We start from the raw sequence: 20365 nt of genomic DNA, 5'->3' as shown, positions 1-20365 counted from the left end.
CGTGGAACACTATGTAGCACTGGGCGTTTACCCTTGGAAATCGGTTGGCTCTTGATAAACGCAGAGAATCCGCATATTTTTTAACGGTCCCCGTCCGCCCCCGATGGAAACGAAAAACCTGGTGCTGTTGCTGTTCTGCGGAATCAATGCAATCACAGGCACCTATATGAACGTCGGGAGCAAGTTTATGAACAGACAGAGGGTCAGTCCATGCAACGGATGCACTCCTCAGTTTTTATTTGCGCCTCTATTTCAAGCCCTGCTGCTGTTTACTGGGCAGATGGTTGTCTTCATGGCGTGGGGCGCAGATCAGTGCGTAGTGCAGGCAACTTTGCGGGTGACTCGGAACTGCCCTCTGGGTCACTTCGAAGTCCGGAACGAGTCGTCGTTCCTGAAGCCCACCACTAGTCTGGGCACATGGGTTCTGCCCTCCTTGTTGAACTTCATCTCGAAAGTGGGTGGATGGGTGTGCCAACACAGCTCTGTTTCAACTACGCGGTCATTTTCACATTCGCATCAACGGTGCAAGTCCTGCGTTCATTCTCCGTGCTGATCACGGCTCTTTCAAGTCTTATTTTCATTCGAGAGGCCCTGGTGGTGTACCAGTGGGTCGGGTTGTTTACTGTGACGCTTGGGCTGCTACTGAGCGCCATCTACGGCTTGACCACCCAGGATTCCGCGAGCACTGCCTACCCCGAGCTAAACTGGCTCGGAATTCTGCTGGCGATCATGGGTTCCGTATGCAATTCTTGGCGGTTCGTGCTGGAAGAACGCGTATTCCGGAAGCACAGCGTGTCTCCTTTCCTAGGGCTGGCGTATAGCAGCTTGGTAGGCATGTTCTTGACCATTACGCTGTTGCTTGTTGGAGAAGTCGCCGGTCTGGAGAAAACTTCAGAGACGCTCTATCAGCTGTCTCAAAGCCCCTCCCTTGTGGCGTCTGCATTCGCCTACGCCTTCGCTGCCGGTCTGACTGCAGTCTCTGGCTTGGTCTTCACCAAGCTCTTATCGGCCGTATGGCGGACGGTGCTCAACCTACAAAGAGTTGTTGGCACCTGGCTCGTGGAGGTGGCTCTCGGTTGGGCATTGCTGAACTGGCTCAACTCAGTAGCCATCGTGGTGGTTGTTTTCGGCTCAGTGACCTTCAGCAGTTTACTGCCTGTACGCAAACCATGGTGGTCTCAACCAGTAATGTGCTGCTCTTGGCTCCATGCGGCTGATCCCGACTCCCCTTTGGGCCTCACTGCAGAGGAGCCCGCCCACTGCGAGGCCACCTCGCCTCTGAGCCTTTCGGTCAGATCGCCAGCGTCTGGCAGCCCCAAAAGGCAGCTGACCATCCGAAGTCCAACACATGTATGATTTCTATGACGCCACGTCAGTGTACTGTGCGTATTATCTGTATAAATCATGTCGATGGACGAGCTGAATGTGGTGGTATCTCGTGTGAAACAGGCTCAAGCTGAGTACTGCAGTTTCCCTCAGAACAAGGTCGATGCGATCTTCAAAGCCGCGGCCATGGCTGCTAATGCAGAGCGCATCCAGCTGGCGAAGGATGCAGTGGCGGAGACAGGAATGGGCCTAGTGGAGGACAAAGTGATTAAAAACCACTTCGCAGCTGAAATCTTCTATGACCACTACAAAGACATGAAAACTTGTGACATCATCGACGAAGATCATGTCTTCGGAACGATGCAGCTCGCTGAACCCGCTGGCGTGGTGGCGGCAGTGGTACCCACGACCAACCCGACGTCCACGGCCATATTCAAAGCGCTGTGCGCCATAAAGACCCGATGTGGCATTGTCTTCAGCCCTCACCCCCGGGCAAAGGTATGCACCATTCGCGCAGCGAAGATCGTTCTCGACGCGGCTGTCGAGGCAGGCGCCCCCAACGACATCATCGGTTGGCTTGAGTCGCCCACGTTGGAGCTCTCCAACGCGCTGATGAAGCATCCGGACATAGACATCATCCTAGCCACAGGAGGGCCTGGTATGGTGAAGGCGGCGTACGCTTCAGGGAAGCCCGCGCTCGGTGTCGGAGCCGGCAACGTTCCGGTGCTTATCGACGAGACCGCGGACCTCAAGAGAGCAGTTGCCTCAGTGATAATGTCCAAGACGTTCGACCACGGAGTAGTGTGCGCTTCGGAGCAGGCCATCATTGTCGTAGACAAAGTATATGCCCAGACACTAAGTGAGCTCCGGCGCTCGAAGGCTCACATCTTGTCTTCTGAGGACAAGAAGCTTGTAGGCGACCTAATCTTCGCTAAGGGTACCCTCAACGCGGAGGTTGTCGGCAAGCCCGCTGCCTACATTGCCAGCCTCGCTGGAGTGCACGTTCCAGACGACACCAAGATTCTCGTGGGTGAAGGCGAGCGCGTGGACGCCTCGGACTGGTGGGCTCACGAGAAGCTCTCGCCCACCTTGGGCATGTTTCGGGCTGCAGACTTCAATGACGCCGTCACTCAGTGTGAGACCATGTTGGAAATTGGAGGCAAGGGTCATACGTCCTGCATGTTCACCGACCAAGATCGCAACCGTGACCGTATAGAGAAGTTCTCAAAAAGAATGAAGACCTGCCGAATCCTCTTGAACCAGCCCACCTCTATGGGAGGCATCGGCGGCCTCTACAACTTCAAACTCAAGCCTTCGATGACTCTGGGCTGTGGTACCTGGGGCGGCAACTCCACCTCAGAGAACGTGGGCCCGCAGCATCTTATCAACGTGAAGACTGTCGCACTCCGAGCTGAAAACATGCTGTGGACGAAGCTCCCTCCCGCTGTCTACTTCAAACGCGGGTGTCTCCCTGTCGCGCTGAAGGACCTCGTCGGAAAATCGCGAGCCCTCATCGTCACAGACACCTTCCTATTTACACACGGCTACGTGGAGCCCGTAATTCGGTACTGTAAGGAGTACGGCATGCAGGTGGATGTCTTCCACGAGGTGCCACCCGACCCCACCTTGGAGGTCTGCAGGCGCGGAGCCGCCAGAATGCTGGCCTACCAGCCTGATGTGATACTTGCGGTGGGTGGCGGAAGTCCAATGGACGCCGCGAAGTTCATGTGGGTGCTTTACGAGCACCCCACAGCGGACTTCCACGACATGGCTCTCCGGTTCCTGGATATCGTAAGGCGGGTTTACAAGTTCCCTCCAATGGGAAGGAAGGCAATGTTGGTGTGCATTTCCACCACGTCTGGCACTGGCGCCGAGGTGACGCCTTTCGCTGTCGTGACAGATGACGAAGGAATAAAGTACCCTCTAGCCGACTATGCATTGACTCCGCACATGGCCATTGTGGATGCGAACTTCACGTTGAACAAGCCTCGTTCCCTCACAGCTTACTGCGGGTACGACGCCATCACGCACGCCGTCGAAGCTCACGCATCCGTAATGGCTTCCGAGTACACTGAGGGGTACGTATTTAGCGCAATGAAGCTACTGAAGGAGTGGCTTCCCACGGCCTATAACGAAGGCAGCTCCAATCCACTTGCTAGAGAGAAGGTACACAACGGTTCTTGTCTCGCCGCGATGGCGTTCAGCAACGCTTTTCTCGGAATCTGCCACTCTATGGCCCACAAGATCGGCCCCGCCTTCCACATTCCTCACGGCTTGGCCAACGCTCTGCTGATTTGCAACGTCGTCAGATTCAACGCGACCGCCACGCCGACCAAGCAAACAGCCCTCAGTCAGTACTCCCATTCGGTTTCGCGAGAACGCTATGCTGAGCTGGCGGTGCGCCTGTCTTTGACGCAGCCAGATGACGACCTGGACTCGCAGGTGTGCCGTTTCGTTGATTGGCTTGAAGAATTGAAGGTGGTACTCAACATCCCCAAGTCGATTCAAGCTTTGGGCGTTGCTGAAGACGCTTTTTTAGCCAAGGTTGATGAGCTCGCTCTCAACGCATTTGACGACCAGTGTACTGGAGCGAACCCCAGATACCCGCTGATCTCCGAACTGAAGCAGCTGCTGCTTGACTCCTACTATGGCAAGGCGTACCGAGACTCAGAATGCAACTAACGAATCTAGTGCTCTGGAACTGGAAATCTGGAACTTACAATATAAATATCACCCAAACCTCTCCCGCCACCTTCGGTGGTCCGCCTCACGGACGTCAGTCACGTCGGCGATCTCTTCGAGGTACCGAGCTAGAAAGCTCAGCTCGTTGTCGATGGTGTGCTGTTTCTTGAGCTTGAACGGCGTGATCGGCACGCCATTAAGCGGGTTGAGCGCGAAGTTGCGCTTCACATCGTCCACGTGCAGAGTGTTGTGCGGCCCCCACTGCTGGAAGTGGCTCCAAATCACTTGCAGCGCCTTGACTTCATGGAGTCGGTGTCGCTTGGTGGTTCGGCTGCAGATGGTAAACATGGATGTTCGGTCTAAGGTAAAACAGATCTTGAAGTGCGGCGACGTCAGCATGCCCAGCTCTGTGCATTTCAGCTCCACCCACCGCCAGGGTGTCTGCGACCAGACGGCAATGTCGTAGTGGAGGTAAACAGCAGCGAGGAACTCGTCCAGATGAGGCCTCTTACTACGCGGACCCAAAGCCAAGTGCTTGTGGTCGAAAAGGGTATAGTCCAAGTCCAGCACCAACAACTTTTTGTTGGATCGCGGCGGCGATATAATGGAAACCTGAGTCTTCTGTGTGGCTAGCCTCAATCTTTTGGCATGCAGAGGGTCGCTTAAGAGGACTTCTGTCTGGTTCTCGTCGTAGTCAAAGTCATTGTAGACTTCGGGGATATCGTCTAAGTCTTCAAGGTCGATCCACTTGTCTTTCAGCGCAGTTCCCACAAGGACAACATGGTTCAGCTTCTTAAAAGGTAGGTCGGACAACAGACAGTCGTCCTTCACGAGCCTGTGGAGACCCAGTAATTTCTGCCGATCCATCGGCACGGTTGAGTGCACCTCAATCAGCGCTTTCAACTCGGCAACAGTGCTGGTGCTATATTCCACGGGGGAGAACGGGATACGCAACGTGTCCTTGTTCCATTTTACAGACACCGTCGTCGCTTCTGTGGCGTCTGGTGGGTAATCAAGTGGTGAGTCCACCGATAGGTCCATTGGAACTAATTATATTAGATTCGGTCTCAAAGGGTGGCAGTGGTTTATGGTGATTATACTTACATGCGATGGTTAACAACGACAAGAGAAGCCGCCGGCGGCGATGCAGCTCTAGCTCGGAGGAGACGTGGCTCACCAGCAAGAGGCTGAAGCGGCACGCCGGCGGCGATGATGAACAGTTGGTGAAAAGCAAGCAAGTGTCTCGGCCACGCCCGAACGCCAGAATTCTGGCTCGACTGATCCGAGGGCAAGTGCAGACGAATGGACGTATGGACCGTGAGGAGGTGGATAGGGCTCAGCGAAAGCTAGACGCCATTGAAGGAGGAGTCAAGGTGAAACTAATGACAGAGTACCTTACAGGCAACACAGAAGAGCGGATATGGGACACAGGAGAGATTGAAGCAGAAGCAGTTCCCATATCACCGCATGATTGACAATTCGAACTCGTCTAAGACTCCTTCAAATAGGCCTCCACACGCGGCCTTGACCTTAACCATTTTCCCCGTCTTCACTAGGTAGGAATACCTATCTTCCCCCGCACACTCGTAGAGGTGTCGCAGCGTGGCGCATAGAGGACCTCGGTGGCACGTGGTGGGATCTTGGCCCAGAACGAGGGTCCGAAGGAAATCCATGCCCGAGTCGGCAATCAACCATTCACTGGAGGACAAACTGAACTCAGCATTCGCTGCCGGTACGAGGTCATCCTTGCCGCGGCGAACCTCAGGGCGGTACCGCTGGAAGGTCTCTGCGAAGTATTTCGCAGTGCTCTGCTTGGTCTCCATGGGGAGGGTCTCAAGCCATGTCCTTACAAACGGGTGGTGAAGGTAGAAATTCATGGCTCGCACCCAACTGGCATCCGTGTCCAGCTGCATTGTGGATATCAAGTCTGGCGGGGAGTCCAAGAACTGCAGAGCGGTCTGAACGTGCTCCTCTGGCAGGCGCTTCGCCTTAGGCGGCCTATCAGGCTGAAGAACATCCCCTATCGGATCGCAAGTCTCGTTGGATGAAGGCGTAACGTCTTTAAGGCTCGCTATTTCGTTTAGAAGTTGAGTGTCGCTGGTGAACGATTTGAGCTTTGGCAAAACGCTGCACGGGCCGGGCGGGTTCAAGGCCAGCAGCGTACCCGAACTGGACTGCCCAACGACGTCGACCTCGTAAGCTCTCAACACATCGACAGCAAAAGACAGATCGGCGAGATCGAGGGTCATGGTGCGTGTGCGATTTTCGTAGGTCACAGGCTCATTCACGAAACCAGTCTTCTGATTAAAATAACTCCCACGATGGTGACAAACGAGCAAAGCCAGAAGCCGGGAGAAGCTGTGTGGAGGGTAGAGGGCGGACTCACTGAGAATGCACTCTGGAGGGTCGTCATCGAAGGCGGCGACTCGGAAGTCGTCGGCTGCGTTTCGATCCCTCTGCTCCCTCACGAGCTTCGTACTCATGTCGGACACATGGTTGGTAGGCCGCGAGCGGGGTAGCGAACTCGAAGTCTGGCACAGTGCTCCAGTCTGCAACAGTCTCGGACATTAGGAGAAGTGCACACGAGCGTGGTGAGTTTCTCCAGGCTGAAAACATCGCACCTGTTCACTTAACACATCACTCAATCCGCCTTCACGACGCTTTGGACACTCTCGACGTTCAATACACTCTCGTTGATCTCGAGGGCTAAGAGTCCCAGAACCGTAGCGGCGATCGGCACGGCGAGAGGCAAGAAAACGCCTGCCTTCCATTCCAGAGAGAAAAACGAACTTGCCTGAGAGTCTGGGTGGGCCTCGACGTCCGCGCTGCGCTTCTGAGCCCAGTGGGCGGCCAGTGTGGCTTGGTAAATGTGCCGAGAAACGGAAAAGTCGTCTCTGGCGAGGAACTCGCTGATGTCGTGCAGCTTGTGAGCGCAGTCCTTGAAGGTTGTCGCCATCTCACTGGTGATCTTCAAGTCCGGAAGCTCCTCGCTTAGACGTTGAATGGCACGCAGAGTTCGTAGAGACAAGTGGTACCTAGATCGGAGAAGCTCTTCCTCAAGCCTTCGCGCCTCCCAGTCGAGCATCAGTTGGTCCGGCTTCCGCTGGATATGGAATTGTTGCGTGTCGTGTCCTCTCATCACTTGATGCTCCGCCTGCATATTGAAATTGCTTGCCAAACCCAGGCTTGCCCGAATGTGCGACTGCCAGTGCCTCAGAGTCATTTCGAGATCCAGCTGTCTGAATCTGTGGTCTCGAGAGTTGTGCGGCATGATAACGAGAGTCCCCCAGTCTTCTACGTCTAGTCTTTGGCTGGGTCTCTTTCCCAGAACGCACTTACATCGACCTCGATGCGTCGCGCGTAGCTACGAGCACTGCAAAATTCCACTCCAACGGGATTGTGGATGTTGGCTCAGTGACCGCCGCGTTCGGGAAAAGCTTGTCCGACAGCACACCAACATGGACGCACTTCGTGGGGTCGGCGTGGTTGCATTTCTTTAAGATATCCTCCAGCCCTGTGCGGTGCCGAACTCGGCGTCTAGTGACAACATTGAACATTCGGTGAAGCGGCCCTATCTGGTTCTCGAACTTGTCGAAAAGCGGTCGCACATCCTCTGCATGGATTCCGAACTCGTCAGAGAACGCGATGATATTGATTTTCATTTGTACTGGCGGATTCTCAACGAGGTCCTTATAGATTCGGTACGGCTCAGGTTGGTCTTCCCATGGACCAAAGGGCCAGCGCTCCACTCGGTTGAGCACATGATCGGTGACGTCGTCGCCTAAAATAACGCCATCATCGTCGATGATCACACCAGGGGTCCGCGACCGCTTAACCTTGAGCCGCCCAGGAGCGAAGTGTTGCAGGGACTGCAAGAGCGCAAGTCCCACTCCCAGCGACTCCCTGGGGATGCTCGTGGTCCACCAGGCAGCCCCCGCAACCACAACACCCCCCAGCGACAACAGCACCAGAGACAGCCGCCTCACTCGTGTCACCCGCGAAACCATATTTTTGTTTTCTGCAACAACCACCCCATAATTTACAATGTTATTCACACTTCAAACTACGCACTGGTCACTTCACCGCCGCACAAGCCATCACAGCTGCGCCCTTGCCTGACCCGTCGCTTGTGATAGTAAAATGAATCAGACCAGCGAGGTCATCTCCAAGCATCTTCCTCAAATGCTTCTGCAGGTGCTTCTGGTACTTAGGGTTCATACAGAACAGAGAACCGTCAACGCCGAGAGTAAGGCCTCCCATCGCAGGTTGTAGTCGACGAGTCTTCTTTGCGATCGCGGCAACACAAATAGCAGCCAACACGGCGCTTCTCTGGAAAACCGCTGAGATCAGCTTGTAGATGATCCTTAAGTGACCTTCGTCAGCCACTTCCCAGTCCCAGTGCTGCTTCATAACGCCTTTGGTGACCACGTAGCCAACCGAATCGTCGTTGAACACCTTAGCACATGCATCGGTTGGGAGAGAGTTCTTAGTCCATGCTTCGTCGGGAGCCTGCTTCTGGAACACGCGGAGGAGCAGATAGCGAATAATCTCGCAGATGTATAGACCTGAGATCATCTTTTCATTCTGCTGCGCGCCCATGCATCCGGACTCGAAGTCCACCTCCAAGTCCACAGACGTCCTCGGCAGACACAAATTAAAGTTTCCCGATTCGATGTTGACGACTCGACCATCATAACCGAACTCCGGAGCCATGTCGTCCACGTAGCAGATGTTAAATCCAGTGCCCAGAATCATGCCCATCATGCATGGAGGCGCTTTTCGAGGCTTCTCATAACAGGCGGCAAGCATAGTGCCAGTGGTGTCGTTGAGACTGGCCACAGTAGCGCAGTTCGTGCCATTACGTCTGAAAGCCTCGGTAAGCAGGCGGCAGACGTCCTGACCGATTACTGGGTCGGTGGAGTTCATTCCCGTCTCGAACTCCTTCGACCACCCAAGCAAAACCGCTGAATCGAGGCGAAGCTGTTTGATTCCAAAGGAAAACGTCATTCCGACTGGAATAAACCTGTCCTTAGGGTCCTTCTGCTCTTCACGTAGCCTAATCACCCTCTCGGTGATGCCATCAAATAATTGGGTGGCCGTAGCATTCTTATCTAACAAACCCTTGGGGAGTGCCTCTGTGACCTGATCATTTCGGATGTTGTCCTTGACCTGAGCCATATCGTACTCCCCCTTTCCCTTGAGCTCCACGCGCACGGCTCGGAGGTTGGTGCCACCGAGATCAACAGCATAGTAAACCCCTCTCTCGGAACCGTTGGGGAGCTTGTCTACGCAACAGTCAAGCATGTACAGCGAGCACTTAGAACGATCGTAATCAGCTGTTGGCTCTTGCTTGTGGATAGCCAATCCCTTCTCGAGTTCGCCATAGAAGGCGTCTCTAATTTCAAGCGACTTCTCCACAGAGACGGTGAAACGCTCACGCCACATGTCGAACCGAGCCTCAATGGAAGATCCCTTGCAAACCATGGTACACTGTATTATGCGGTATTTGACTCCTATTGGTTACAACGTTGTGGGGTTCATTTTCATTTGACTCTTCATTAGACTCTTCATTCAACACACACTAGGCGGTTCTCTGCAGCATGCGCTGGCACGAGGTGTCTGCCTGCACATTCCGCACTCTCAGCCGCACGCACCGAGGAAAGTCAGCCAGACATTCGCGAGACAGCATAGGTGCACACTCCGTTACGTTCTGCGAGAAGACATTTTGTCCCAAACAGGCTTCAGCCAACACGATTGCAAAGAGGTACTTCATCTTCATGGATATGCTCATTAGTCAGGCAAAAGATATTGTGCACCGTACGTACGAATGTCACCTCAGCTTGATGACTCGCTACCACTATCTGAAGAGTAGCGTTTCCGGTGGATCTGCGTTGCCACGACTCCATAAACATACGCGCACTCGTTGCTTCGAGGCACCGACCACTCGATCCATGAGCGCCTTAAGTTCCTCTTCTGACACCTTGCTAGTTCGATTCCTCTGCTGAAGTAGCAGCATTTTGACTTTCTTGGCGTCGTCAGGCTTTACAAGCTCGATTCTATTCACTACGTGCGGCCGACCCATGCCACCCACAGCGCTCACTCGCAGCTCGGTCAAGCATAGCAGCCACGACCTTATTCTGCTGCTCTTCCTGTGCTCTTCGCTGGATGACAGAACCACCGTTAACGGACCTCCTCCGCCGCCTCGACTTTCTGGTGGTTCATCCAAAATACTGTTTTCTGTGGTGGTGCACTTAGTTTGTTGTTAGGTACGTTATCACGATAAATCGTAGCATTGTTGTTAGTTACTCTTAGGGTCTGCGATGTTTCTGGTGTCTGCTGCATCGACAGCCCTCACAATTCGCGTGCTCGACCTAGAACTCAGCAGAGACGGGTCCAGACCGCACAGATCCCCATCTAACAATGGAGGAGGTCCGGACCTCCCTCCGCCGCCTCGGCTTTGTGGTGGTTCATCCAAAATCAGTTTTCTGTGGTGCACTTAGTTTGTTGATAGGTACTTAGTTTTCAACATCACGATAAATCGCAGCATTGTTGTTAGGCACTCTTAGGCGTCTGCGATGTTTCTGGTGTCGTACGTCTGCTGCATCGACAGCCCTCATAATTCGCGTGCTCGACCTAGAACTCAGCAGAGACGGGTCCAGACCGCACAGATCCCCATCTAACGCTTCCACTGGGCTAGCAGGACGCGGCTGTTGAGCGAGCGTTGCACGGTGGTGGTTCAGAGGGGTCGGTGCTGGTGTGGACAGAGTGTACAGGTCCGTCAAATCGGCCTTCACCTTCAGAGTACTCACTGTCGACCGGGTTACACTAGGCAGCGGCATGAGGTGATTAGTAAGCATTGTAGGCGATGGAGATCTGTCGTATATCGAGGAGGGTGGCAGCAGACCTCGATGTCTTGGAGATAGGAGTTCCTTTGAAGGCAGTGACGATTTCACACGCCCGCCTCGAGGGATTAATGGAGGGCTTGGCTGGGTGACCCTAGTCAACCTATGGCGTCCCGGCTCGGGCTGCCTGGCAGCTTGAACCACTGGAGGTGTCTCGGAAGACTTTGGTATGGAAGAGGTAGGCCTCTGACGATTTGAGGCAACTGAGGAGCGGGAAGGTAATAAGGATTCGCCTGGACTTCCAGATTCATCAGGCACGCTTGACGAAAATTCTAGCGTGTCAGATCCGAGAGCCGCCGGTGAAAACGTCGCCTCTTTGGTGACGTGCTGATTGGAGGCTGTCGTCGCCTCCGACGCCTCAAGATGCCGTTGCGATAAGGACTCAGCTGGGGGCGACACAGGTGTAGGTTCCGATATTTGTAGATCAGCCTTTGTCGCTGAGTTGGGGTTCCCAGGAAGCTCCTTTGATTGTTCAAGAGGAAACATAGCTGCCCTCTTGGTAGGTTCGACTGCAGACCTGTCGCTGATGGGTGATGTGGACACGCTATCGCCTCCGCTGGCTTTCGACGAAAGTTGGGTCGGTAGCCGTTTCGCACCTTTCGGTGGCGACATGACGCTCATTAGAGTTTCCCTCTCCGCTGGCGTCATAAGCAAGGGAGTGAATTTAGACACGTTCTTTTTGATATCCCCGACGGCGGAGTGGAAGCGCCGAAGGAACACGTCTAATGTGCCAAAGTACTCCTCAGGCTTGAACTCCGCTTCCAATTTGGCATCATGACCAAAGAACTTTGCGGAATTGAACAGGATCGTAAAGGTTCGATGGTATTCCTCCAACGCTGTGGCTGTCGACTTGGTCAGCTCCGAAGCAACTTCTCGCACATGTCCCCAGTCAGTGGCTTCCTTGTGTATTCCGAGACTCTCCGCCGTCTCAACGAAGGCGTCTAGGAAGGCCGTAGAACGGCTGAGCTCCGATGTGAGGTTGTCCAATGCCTCTTTCGGAATTCGCGAGGCGCTTGCCACCGTCGGCATTTCACTGGTGAGCGCGTCGAGCTGCAGCTCGGGAGCAGTCGTCATCATGGTCACCACGATATAGTGCAGAGATGCAATTTGAGAGTCCTTCATACTCCTAAAGTCAACGATCTTCAGGAGTGACTCCAAAGTGAAGCCCTGGATTCGGAGTTCGCCCTTGGTGGCGATGCCGTGATTGACAAAGTTCCCCCATCTGAGTACCATTGAAAGCACCTGCCGGAACTTCCGACTGTCCATGACTTCGCGGGACGCCTGCTGAAGGATGGCCATGTGCGCAGCAAGTTCCGAGCGTAGCGTAGGCACGCCCTTAAGGGTCCTGAGCAAGCGAATTCGGTCTTTCGCTAGTGGTACAAGACCAGCCCGTAAAGGGGCCAAGACTTGTTCGGGATTCGGACGTAGCTCTTCCACACTGCGCTTGGACAAAAACTCGTCGAGCAGTTTCGACTCGTCCTCACTGGGCACCACCTGCTCCAACTTCTGCAACACCTCCATGCTGAGTACGTCATCCAGCGCCCGAATAGATATCACAGCGTCTGGAATTTTCACCTTCAAGGAGGCTAGTACAATACAAAGATTCTGCGCGCGCCTGACAGGAAAGATTGGGAAGTTCCGCTGCTTGAGACGAGGGGCCTTAGGTCCGTCGTTGCAGTCTAGCGCGTCTACGTTTAACCGAGCGACAGCCGGAGGATCCTTAGCAAATACCTGCCGCAGCTGAGTGCTGTCGAACTCCACTCCTTGTAGACCGGTCTGTGGGGCTAACTCTGAGAAAACGGTGCCTTCTATTTTGTTGTCCCCCAGAGGCTTCCAAAAAATTCGTCGGCCGAGCGGCGCTGCATCTTTCCGCAGGGCAGGCTGCGGCCTGGGAGGACATACGAACCCGGGGACCTTAACACACATATTCGCCTTAGCCGACTTGGGGGCGTACTTGGGCATGGTAGCCTTTCTCGGGGGTGCAGGGCCTGGAACAGGCGGACGCACCTTGGGGCCGTACTTTGGAGCGTACCTAGACCTCGGTGGCGGCCCTGGCGGCACTCCTTTGGACGCCACACCGCTCCTAGACACAACTGATTTTTCAGAAGATTCCACGTCCGTCCTCTCCTCTGCGCTGGACTCGAAGCTATCCGAAGTTTGGCGCCTCATATCAAGTAGATGCATCAGAAACTGCATGCTGTTCCAGTGGTTGTTCCGCGTGACCTTCAACGCCAACTTTGCATCCTCTCTGCTGTAGCCTGTGTTCACTAGCTGCTCCACGTCTTGGTAATTTGCTCTGACCAAATGTCGTCGGGATAGCTCCTTCTGCGACCCGTGTAGTGTCACAGCATCGTGACAGACACACTTGGCGCTCAGTAGTCTCAGATGTCCGAGAGGACTGTTTGTGTGAAGAAGGGAGTGCCGTAGGACAGCTGGGTTACGATATGCCAAAGCAGCCCCACGCGATTCCTCAATGGTCTTCTGCCGGCGATGAGGTTTGTACTTGAAGGTGTCCATGGCCTTCGACGCCCAAGACTGCATGCCTCCTTTCTTCTTGTCTCTGTAAAAACTTTGAAGCCAGCTCTCAGTGAAGTTGTGGCAAGCGTGGTTCATAAGTCCGCATCAAAGCTACAATTTCCTACCTCGATTCGTTTCCCAGGGATGATGGTTTTCGCAGGGCTGAGGGACTGAGGCTGTGTAAGAGAGCCCTGGCGCACCAACATGGAGACCGAAGGGGATAATGTGAAGGCCGAGGGCTGCGCAAAACGCAGTTGCATGCGAAAAGATTTCGGCAGGACCGATATCATTTCAGGAGGGCCATTGAAATGTTGCTTAGTCAGAGAGAGTAAGGAACTGTCGATGAGGCCAGTATGGATAACGGCGTAGACGAATCGGGCTGGCTCCGACATAGGCTTCGGTCGGGAAACAGTTGATCTGCTAGGTCTAAACGGCGCCCATCCACTGGACTTCCGGGTCACCCCCCAAGCAGCTGGCGCCTCCCCGCCGTCGAACCGACAGAGAATCACTATATCACCAGTCAAAGGTTGCACTCCGTCCCGAAATCGGAGCGCCACTGAGCTGTCGATTGCCTCCGTGAAGGCGAATTCCTGGTCTAGGACCAGGCGGAACTCATACTGTGCGGCGTCAATCTTTCCTTCGGCTAGCCCAAAGGGCCCCAGCGCATGGACACGCCCGGGAGGGTGGTCAGGCACGGCACTTCGCATCGGTTGTTGCAGAGTCCTAACTATGACAGTGGTCTCAAAACTCACCGACGGAAACCTTGCAAGTCCAGCATCCTCGGGTTTTCGAACGCGCTCTTCTTGGCAGGTCCCTTGGTAGACCCCTTGGTAAGCCCTTTGGTGGCTGTCTTCACCTCCGCCCGGCCTTCCTTGAGAGGTAAGAAAGCAACTTGGTATACCTCCAGCCGCACTTGTCTGCCGGCGACAGGGCAATTCGATAGGGTAGCAGACTGAGGGTACACTGACAAAGACTCGATCTGCGCTCCCTGCTCTAAACAAAGGTTGTTAAATCCCTGCAGGTAGGCGAGATCCGAGGCGTGCAGCTTCCCAGGGGGCAATGACTGATGAGCGAATCCGGACTGCACAGAAGGGAGCATCCGCATCGGATGCGGAGTAGTCGTCAGTCGAGACAGTCTGTCTGTGGTGGCTTGTACGCCGAGATCACCTTCGGCGGAACCGCCCAACGCAATAGATAACGCCGTCAGAAGTAATATGTACGACGGGTGGTCTGTTAAAGGGGTGTACACCAGCGCTACGTGGTCAGGAGCCTTCTGTAACCAGAACTGAATCGCCGAAACGAAGTTGGAAATCAAACGCAACGGAGGAGGTCCGGGGTCGAAGATATTAAAAAGTACCACCTGGTTGTCCAATGCCTGGCTTACTGCTGGAGGTAGCGCAGTTTCGGTCTCACCGTTGAGGACAACAGCGAAGGTAACCACAGTCGACCACGGCCTGACGGGTCCCTTCGAATCCATCAGGAACCATTGAAGTAGCCGAGCGACATCTGACTCACTCTTCCGTGTTGCACCCACCGGGTACCCCCAGAAAGTTGGACAGCACAAAAACACGACCATTGGGGCAGTCTCAATCTGAGGCCCGCGTCACACTCACTCAATTCCTCCAAGATTTGACTTGGCAGCACCAGCTGGCTGCCTTTACGCATACCTGCTCAAATTGGGGATAAAGAAAAACTCCTCATCATAGGGTATCGCGAAGCGAGAGACAGGCCGTGCCCGCTCCCTAGGTTTAGTGAGCTGCGAGAGTACTCGTAGGCATCGTGTATTTTACTAATTTCTATGTCCAATACGAATGGCGTAAAGCTCTCAAGAGGTGGACTCAGAGCCACCAAGCCAGACCCCAAGCTGGACCCGCTGGACCAGACCACATTCGGAGAGGACGTGATGGACTATCTTAAAGGCAGCCCGGAGTGGCTATCTAGTGGCGTTGAGGACAGGTACGAAGTTGGATACACTCCTCTGAGCTCAGGCAGACCTCGCCCAATTACGAGAAGAGAAAAGAGAGCCGCCAGAGTGAAAGCGGCGATTGCGAAAATACCCTCGGCTCCACTCCAAATCGACGACATCGAAATGCATCCGCTTAGTGACAAGCTGTTGGTAAACTCCTATAGACCTGTCCTCCGGGACCAGCCGGTCCATGGCGCCTCGGCGCCTTCCGACGCCTCAGATGCATTATCCCATGCAGGATCCGCTAACGCCGAAGGTGGAGGAGGCAAGGGACTCTGGAGAGTCCTGACCGAGAAGTGGTTCGTGACAGTTCTCCTGGCGTTCATTCCCCTTGGCATTGCTGCGAAGTGGCTGGACTGGCCTTCGACTACGATTTTTTGGCTCAACTTCATCGCAATTCTGCCACAGGCTTGGCTTATGGGTAAATGCACGGAGGACATGGCCACCGAAGCTGGCCAAATCACAGGTGGCCTTCTGAACGCCTGGTTTGGCAACGTGGTGGAGATGCTCCTCTGCTTTGCCGGACTGCGTCAAGGGGAACTTGTTATTGTACGTTCCACGCTTGTGGGCTCGATTCTCTCCAACCTCCTTCTTGTCTGCGGCTGCTCTTTCTTTTTCGGCGGCATCAAGCACAAAGTTCAAGAATTCTCCGCCATCGGTGCTTCCACCAACGCCTCCCTCATGACCCTTTCGTGCATGTGTATCGGTCTGCCAACCGTCTACGCCGCCATCCTCTCTAGCGCCCAAGAATCGGAGCTGCAGATATCTAGGGCTGTGTCTATCTTCCTGATCATTATTTATGGTCAGTACATGTTCTTTCAGCTCTGGACACACTCCTTCCTCTTTGAAGACGACGACGACGAGGAGGAGGCCGACCTCCATTGGGCCACCGCAGCTGCCATTTTGGGGTTTTGCACAGTGTGCTGTGCCATCAACTCCGAGTACCTCGTGGGATCCGTCCAGGGCGTCGTTGCCCAGGCGAACCTATCCAAGGAGTTCGTGGGAATTATTCTCCTGCCCATCATAGGAAAGTGGGTGACAAAATTGAACCTCACGCAGCGCGGCCGAGCACTACACCAGCATCATGGTGGCGATGAAAAACAAGATGGACTTATCTATTTCCTGTGCCGTGGGATCCAGCTGTCAGATGGCTCTATTTGTGACGCCCTTCACGGTTCTGGCAGGTTGGGCCATGGGTCAACCCATGGGCCTAGACCTGCACGCATTCGAGATTTTGGTGCTTCTTCTGTCGGTGCTCATTGTCACCAGCATTTTGCAAGATGGCTACTCCAACTGGCTGGAGGGCAGCATGCTCTGCTCCGCCTACTTGGTTGTGGCAATCATTTACTTCTTTGAGGACCCCAAGTTTTCGGAGATCATTTAGGCCCTTGTTGTTGTGTTTCGCGTTCTCACAGGCAACTGATCAGCGACATCAGTTATTCGGAAATACTCGGGCGATGTCGAAGGCAGTAGGTTGCGTCAGCTCTCCCCCATCAGCACCAGCGTCTCCTGCGTGACTTCAACAACCTGAGCAAGGATCCTCCGCAAGGAGTGTCTGGCTTTCCAGAAGATGACAACATCCTGTCATGGACAGCGATTATTTTTGGGTGGGTGTTGGCTGCTAGGTGACACAAGACCTGATGATAGTCCGTGGGAAGGCGGGGCATTTAAGCTGACTTTGACGTTTGCTGAAGAGTATCCTATAAAGGCTCCCGAAGTGAAATTCGTCACACCGATTTTCCATCCTAACGGTGGGTGACCTCACATGCTTGACGCAGTCTACAAAGACGGCTCCATCTGTTTGGACATACTACAGACACAATGGTCTCCCGTCTACGACGTTGCGGCCATTTTAACCAGCATACAGAGCCTGCTGACGGACCCGAACCCGAACAGTCCGGCGAACCAGGAAGCTGCCCGACTCTTCATCGAAAACCGCCGCGAGTACATGAGACGTGTGAAGCAGTGTGCTCAGGACAGCCTTTCCCACCCCTCGACGGCAAACCTGTTCGACTCGGACTCTTCTGTTGAGCAGTAACATGTCCCCACACTATTGAAGAACCTTACGGGCGAAACTTTCTTGGGATCGGCCCATATCGTAGGCTCTCGTCACTCTTGACCGGTCTCCGCATTCCCTAAAGACTTGAGGGAACCGGTTGTGTAGTTCGTGACAATAAAGCCCGCATAGCTCGCGGAGGTCGTGCCAGAACTGCTCATATCGCAGAATGCGTTGTGTGAAGCTCTTCTGGAAGGCGTGACTTGCCACACTGTACTTGATCACGCGGCCGGTGTGCTCTCTGATTTTAAGCAGGCGTTCGATGGTCATTTGGAGGTTCGCCCAGAAAATTCGCATTGCGTTGAGGATGTCGTCCACACGCTTAATCTGTTCCAAAGCCGCAAGCAGCACCCATCGCGCCCGACTTTCGTTGCCATCGAATGTGTCCTCTGCCTCGACGTTCACGAATGTGCGTTCGTTCGGGAAGTTCCCCGTAAACTGCTGGTTGAGAAACAGGAAGTCAAGCACGTCCGCGGTTAAGTCTCGGGGAACAATTGAATGAGCAGTGTCAGCAGCTGCATTCTCGGCTGCATTCTCAGCTGCATTCTCAGCTGCAGCAGCATTTTCAGTTGCATACTCGGGGCCTGCCGGTTTGAATTGCTCGATATCATCCAACAGGCCGTCTCTTGCCCGTTTCACATGGCCTTCCAGATGTACGGACTCCGGCGTGTACATGACGTCGTGCAGCGCAACCCGCTCCTCACAAGAGACTGGGCTCACGCCGGTCGCAGTAGAGACATCAGCCGCAGGGTCTCGAACCTCAGAGGCGGCTTCGTTTATCTTGTTGACTGTGTCCAAGAAGTGATAGTAGCGATCCTGCATCGAAGAGGCGTCCCGCATCATCTCGTTGCACCAGTCGTGGATCATCTCCAGCAGTTCAAGCGCCAGCTCTGGCACCTGCTGGGTGACAGCGTCCTTCAGATCAGGGAAAACCTCGAGAACCAGCCCACACGTGTCATCGAATTTGTGCACGATCAGCCCGCTCTCGGTCGTGAGCGTCTTGAACTCCCTGACGGACGCCTCCAGCCTACGCCCCAACGTAGCATGGTGCCGGAAGGTAATCTGCGCCATCTGCAAGCGCTTAACGATTGATAGCTGCAACTTCACCAATTCGATAGGGTCGAACACACGAGCGTCGCCGGACACGTTGGCCTTCACGGCTCCGACCCGTGCAACGTCCATGGCGGCCACTAGGGGTTGGAAGTGGCTTGACTCAGATACCATCCGCGTCTTCCGCACATTGGCTTCCTCCACGTCGTCGACAAAGGCCTGTTCCAGTCTTGTGGAAGACGTCAACGGCTCGTTTGCGCGCTTTCGGAGAACGGGCTCCTTTGAGAGGTGCGCGAGAAGAGGACCTGCCTGAATAACAGTCATCGAGTTGTGTCTGCTGTAAGCACCGAGGTCAGGTAAGCTCGGCCCGTCTACAGGTTTGACCATCCATGGATGCTTCTTCAGACCAGCCAGCGTAAGGCGTTGATCCGGGTTCACCTGCAGCAGTTTGCGAATCAGGTCTTTGCAGTCCTCCGACGCGGCGGCCAGCTTTGGAAAACGAAAATGGTACCGACCGTGCATGATGGCACTTTCAATCTTGCCTTGCTGCTCATCAAAGGGATACGCACCTCCGATGAGAACGTACAAGATGCAACCAAGAGACCAGAGATCAGCTGCCGTGCCGTAGGTTTTGTTTGGAGATCGGCTGGCCTTGATGACTTCTGGAGCCCAATACTGAGGGGTGCCCACAAATGATCGGGTGTCTGTCCCGCAAACGTACTTTGACAGACCGAAGTCTGCGATTTTGCAGATGAGGAACCCGGGCTCAACCTCCTCATCGACAAGGATGTTCTCCAGTTTCAAGTCACGGTGCATGACGCCACGGCTGTGAACGAACTCCAAGCCTGCTGATATTTGGCGCAGCGCGTATCGCGCCTGGTCCTCAGTCATGTGCTTCATCGTAACCACGCGTGTGAAAAGCTCGCCCTCCTTCACGAGCTCCATCAGCAAAAAAACGCTATCCTCCGTTTCTACGACCCCCAGTAGGTTCACAATGGCCGGATGGTGTAGTTTGGAGAGAATGGAGACCTCACGACGCAGTTTGGCCTTCTCGCGCTCAAAGTTAGACCCGAGTTTTAGACGTCGCAGATCAATCTCTTTCACGGCGATTTCACTCGGTATAAGAGGTAACAGATCTACATCCTCAAAATTCTTATCCTCGCTGGTAGCCTCCAGCACATCTCCCCGCCATACCGTCGCGGCAGCGCCCTTGCCGATCGGGTCCCGGATCGCGACCCGAATGGAGAGCTTTAGCTGTAAACATGTGCTGTCTGGCAGGACGTAGGGGAGAAGGATTCGGGTGTACAAATCCCGCACGGGCATGACGATGAGCGAAAATGCGGTTTTTTCTGTACAATTTGTCTGCACGCACATAGTGGCCATAGCTTGCCGAGAACATGTGTTGTGAAACTACGTTGACTGACCACCACACAGGGAGTCGACTTCCTGAGAGCTAATGCTTCTTGCGGCGTTTCTTCTTCCTTGGAGGAGGGGTGACTGGGTCTAATAGGGGGTGTGTGGTCGAGGCTGTGTTTTGCGGAAGCTGAGGCCTACCATGTTTCCTTTTGGCCGGGAATACAGTAGGGGCCAACATCACAATCAGCACTGCGTACCCGCCTGCGGCGGCGAGGCACTGCCAGGGAGCTTGCCCATTGACGGAACGGGGGAAGGAGTTACTTTTGACGAAAAGCAAGTAACCCCAAAACGGCAGAAGGCTGACACCGAGCACGGACACGGCTAGCCCTATCGCAGCCTTCATTACGCATCAATACTGTATTTTACAAAGCATATGGCAAGCACAGAGAGCAGGAGAAAATATTGCCTTTTTGATGAGGGTCATCGAGAGTCTGCGAGGGCGGATTTATG

The 20365-nt window shown here is 54.4% G+C and overlaps 13 protein-coding genes across 20 annotated transcripts; 4 read left to right on the top strand and 9 right to left on the bottom strand.

The window, feature by feature from the left end:
- Window positions 1-103: 103 nt before the first annotated feature.
- Window positions 104-1356, top strand: KVP18_002180 (uncharacterized protein; the record flags this gene model as incomplete). 2 transcript variants are annotated; one of them, XM_067952879.1, is made up of 2 exons in its annotated part: window positions 104-454; window positions 481-1356. In XM_067952879.1, the coding sequence occupies 2 exons, from the start codon at window positions 104-106 to the stop codon at window positions 1354-1356; spliced, it is 1227 nt and encodes a 408-aa protein (XP_067814032.1). The 2 variants fall into 2 exon arrangements, with proteins under 2 accessions (XP_067814032.1, XP_067814033.1); XM_067952880.1 differs by lacking the exon at window positions 104-454 and having other exon boundaries at window positions 463-1356.
- Window positions 1357-1404: 48 nt separating this feature from the next.
- On the top strand, window positions 1405-4008 carry KVP18_002181 (uncharacterized protein; the record flags this gene model as incomplete). Its single annotated transcript, XM_067952881.1, has 1 exon — window positions 1405-4008. The coding sequence occupies one exon, from the start codon at window positions 1405-1407 to the stop codon at window positions 4006-4008; it is 2604 nt and encodes an 867-aa protein (XP_067814034.1).
- Window positions 4009-4056: 48 nt separating this feature from the next.
- On the bottom strand, window positions 4057-5049 carry KVP18_002177 (uncharacterized protein; the record flags this gene model as incomplete). Its single annotated transcript, XM_067952876.1, has 1 exon — window positions 4057-5049. One exon carries the CDS (start codon window positions 5047-5049, stop codon window positions 4057-4059), a length of 993 nt encoding a protein of 330 aa, XP_067814029.1.
- Window positions 5050-5468: 419 nt separating this feature from the next.
- On the bottom strand, window positions 5469-6576 carry KVP18_002174 (uncharacterized protein; the record flags this gene model as incomplete). Of its 2 annotated transcripts, XM_067952873.1 has the most annotated exons (2): window positions 5469-6448; window positions 6477-6576. In XM_067952873.1, the coding sequence occupies 2 exons, from the start codon at window positions 6574-6576 to the stop codon at window positions 5469-5471; spliced, it is 1080 nt and encodes a 359-aa protein (XP_067814026.1). The 2 variants fall into 2 exon arrangements, with proteins under 2 accessions (XP_067814026.1, XP_067814025.1); XM_067952872.1 differs by having other exon boundaries at window positions 5469-6491.
- A 73-nt stretch (window positions 6577-6649) lies between these two features.
- On the bottom strand, window positions 6650-8015 carry KVP18_002162 (uncharacterized protein; the record flags this gene model as incomplete). Of its 3 annotated transcripts, XM_067952849.1 has the most annotated exons (2): window positions 6650-7319; window positions 7348-8015. In XM_067952849.1, 2 exons carry the CDS (start codon window positions 8013-8015, stop codon window positions 6650-6652), a joined length of 1338 nt encoding a protein of 445 aa, XP_067814002.1. The 3 variants fall into 3 exon arrangements, with proteins under 3 accessions (XP_067814002.1, XP_067814003.1, XP_067814001.1); XM_067952850.1 differs by lacking the exon at window positions 7348-8015 and having other exon boundaries at window positions 6650-7168; XM_067952848.1 differs by lacking the exon at window positions 6650-7319 and having other exon boundaries at window positions 7344-8015.
- Window positions 8016-8082: 67 nt separating this feature from the next.
- Window positions 8083-9492, bottom strand: KVP18_002170 (uncharacterized protein; the record flags this gene model as incomplete). Its single annotated transcript, XM_067952865.1, has 1 exon — window positions 8083-9492. The coding sequence occupies one exon, from the start codon at window positions 9490-9492 to the stop codon at window positions 8083-8085; it is 1410 nt and encodes a 469-aa protein (XP_067814018.1).
- A 97-nt stretch (window positions 9493-9589) lies between these two features.
- KVP18_002175 (uncharacterized protein) lies at window positions 9590-9787 on the bottom strand (the record flags this gene model as incomplete). Its single annotated transcript, XM_067952874.1, has 1 exon — window positions 9590-9787. One exon carries the CDS (start codon window positions 9785-9787, stop codon window positions 9590-9592), a length of 198 nt encoding a protein of 65 aa, XP_067814027.1.
- A 736-nt stretch (window positions 9788-10523) lies between these two features.
- On the bottom strand, window positions 10524-13451 carry KVP18_002169 (uncharacterized protein; the record flags this gene model as incomplete). The annotated part of the gene is made up of 1 exon (XM_067952864.1): window positions 10524-13451. The coding sequence occupies one exon, from the start codon at window positions 13449-13451 to the stop codon at window positions 10524-10526; it is 2928 nt and encodes a 975-aa protein (XP_067814017.1).
- A 68-nt stretch (window positions 13452-13519) lies between these two features.
- KVP18_002172 (uncharacterized protein) lies at window positions 13520-15003 on the bottom strand (the record flags this gene model as incomplete). 3 transcript variants are annotated; one of them, XM_067952869.1, is made up of 2 exons in its annotated part: window positions 13520-14150; window positions 14180-15003. In XM_067952869.1, 2 exons carry the CDS (start codon window positions 15001-15003, stop codon window positions 13520-13522), a joined length of 1455 nt encoding a protein of 484 aa, XP_067814022.1. The 3 variants fall into 3 exon arrangements, with proteins under 3 accessions (XP_067814022.1, XP_067814023.1, XP_067814021.1); XM_067952870.1 differs by lacking the exon at window positions 14180-15003 and having other exon boundaries at window positions 13520-14134; XM_067952868.1 differs by lacking the exon at window positions 13520-14150 and having other exon boundaries at window positions 14176-15003.
- A 222-nt stretch (window positions 15004-15225) lies between these two features.
- KVP18_002173 (uncharacterized protein) lies at window positions 15226-16777 on the top strand (the record flags this gene model as incomplete). Its single annotated transcript, XM_067952871.1, has 2 exons — window positions 15226-16424; window positions 16453-16777. The coding sequence occupies 2 exons, from the start codon at window positions 15226-15228 to the stop codon at window positions 16775-16777; spliced, it is 1524 nt and encodes a 507-aa protein (XP_067814024.1).
- A 186-nt stretch (window positions 16778-16963) lies between these two features.
- Window positions 16964-17431, top strand: KVP18_002171 (uncharacterized protein; the record flags this gene model as incomplete). Of its 2 annotated transcripts, XM_067952866.1 has the most annotated exons (2): window positions 16964-17144; window positions 17172-17431. In XM_067952866.1, 2 exons carry the CDS (start codon window positions 16964-16966, stop codon window positions 17429-17431), a joined length of 441 nt encoding a protein of 146 aa, XP_067814019.1. The 2 variants fall into 2 exon arrangements, with proteins under 2 accessions (XP_067814019.1, XP_067814020.1); XM_067952867.1 differs by lacking the exon at window positions 16964-17144 and having other exon boundaries at window positions 17159-17431.
- Window positions 17432-17443: 12 nt separating this feature from the next.
- On the bottom strand, window positions 17444-19822 carry KVP18_002166 (uncharacterized protein; the record flags this gene model as incomplete). Its single annotated transcript, XM_067952858.1, has 1 exon — window positions 17444-19822. The coding sequence occupies one exon, from the start codon at window positions 19820-19822 to the stop codon at window positions 17444-17446; it is 2379 nt and encodes a 792-aa protein (XP_067814011.1).
- Window positions 19823-19952: 130 nt separating this feature from the next.
- Window positions 19953-20258, bottom strand: KVP18_002179 (uncharacterized protein; the record flags this gene model as incomplete). Its single annotated transcript, XM_067952878.1, has 1 exon — window positions 19953-20258. The coding sequence occupies one exon, from the start codon at window positions 20256-20258 to the stop codon at window positions 19953-19955; it is 306 nt and encodes a 101-aa protein (XP_067814031.1).
- Window positions 20259-20365: the final 107 nt, after the last annotated feature.

The sequence above is a fragment of a genome, assembly GCF_019968955.1.
Source record: "MAG: Porospora cf. gigantea A chromosome Unknown PgA_NODE_104_length_39462_cov_358.928, whole genome shotgun sequence".
In the NCBI taxonomy this organism is placed as follows: domain Eukaryota; phylum Apicomplexa; class Conoidasida; order Eugregarinorida; family Porosporidae; genus Porospora; species Porospora cf. gigantea A.
Note: the sequence above shows the minus strand (reverse complement) of the source record. Positions and strands in the feature narration are given on the sequence as shown.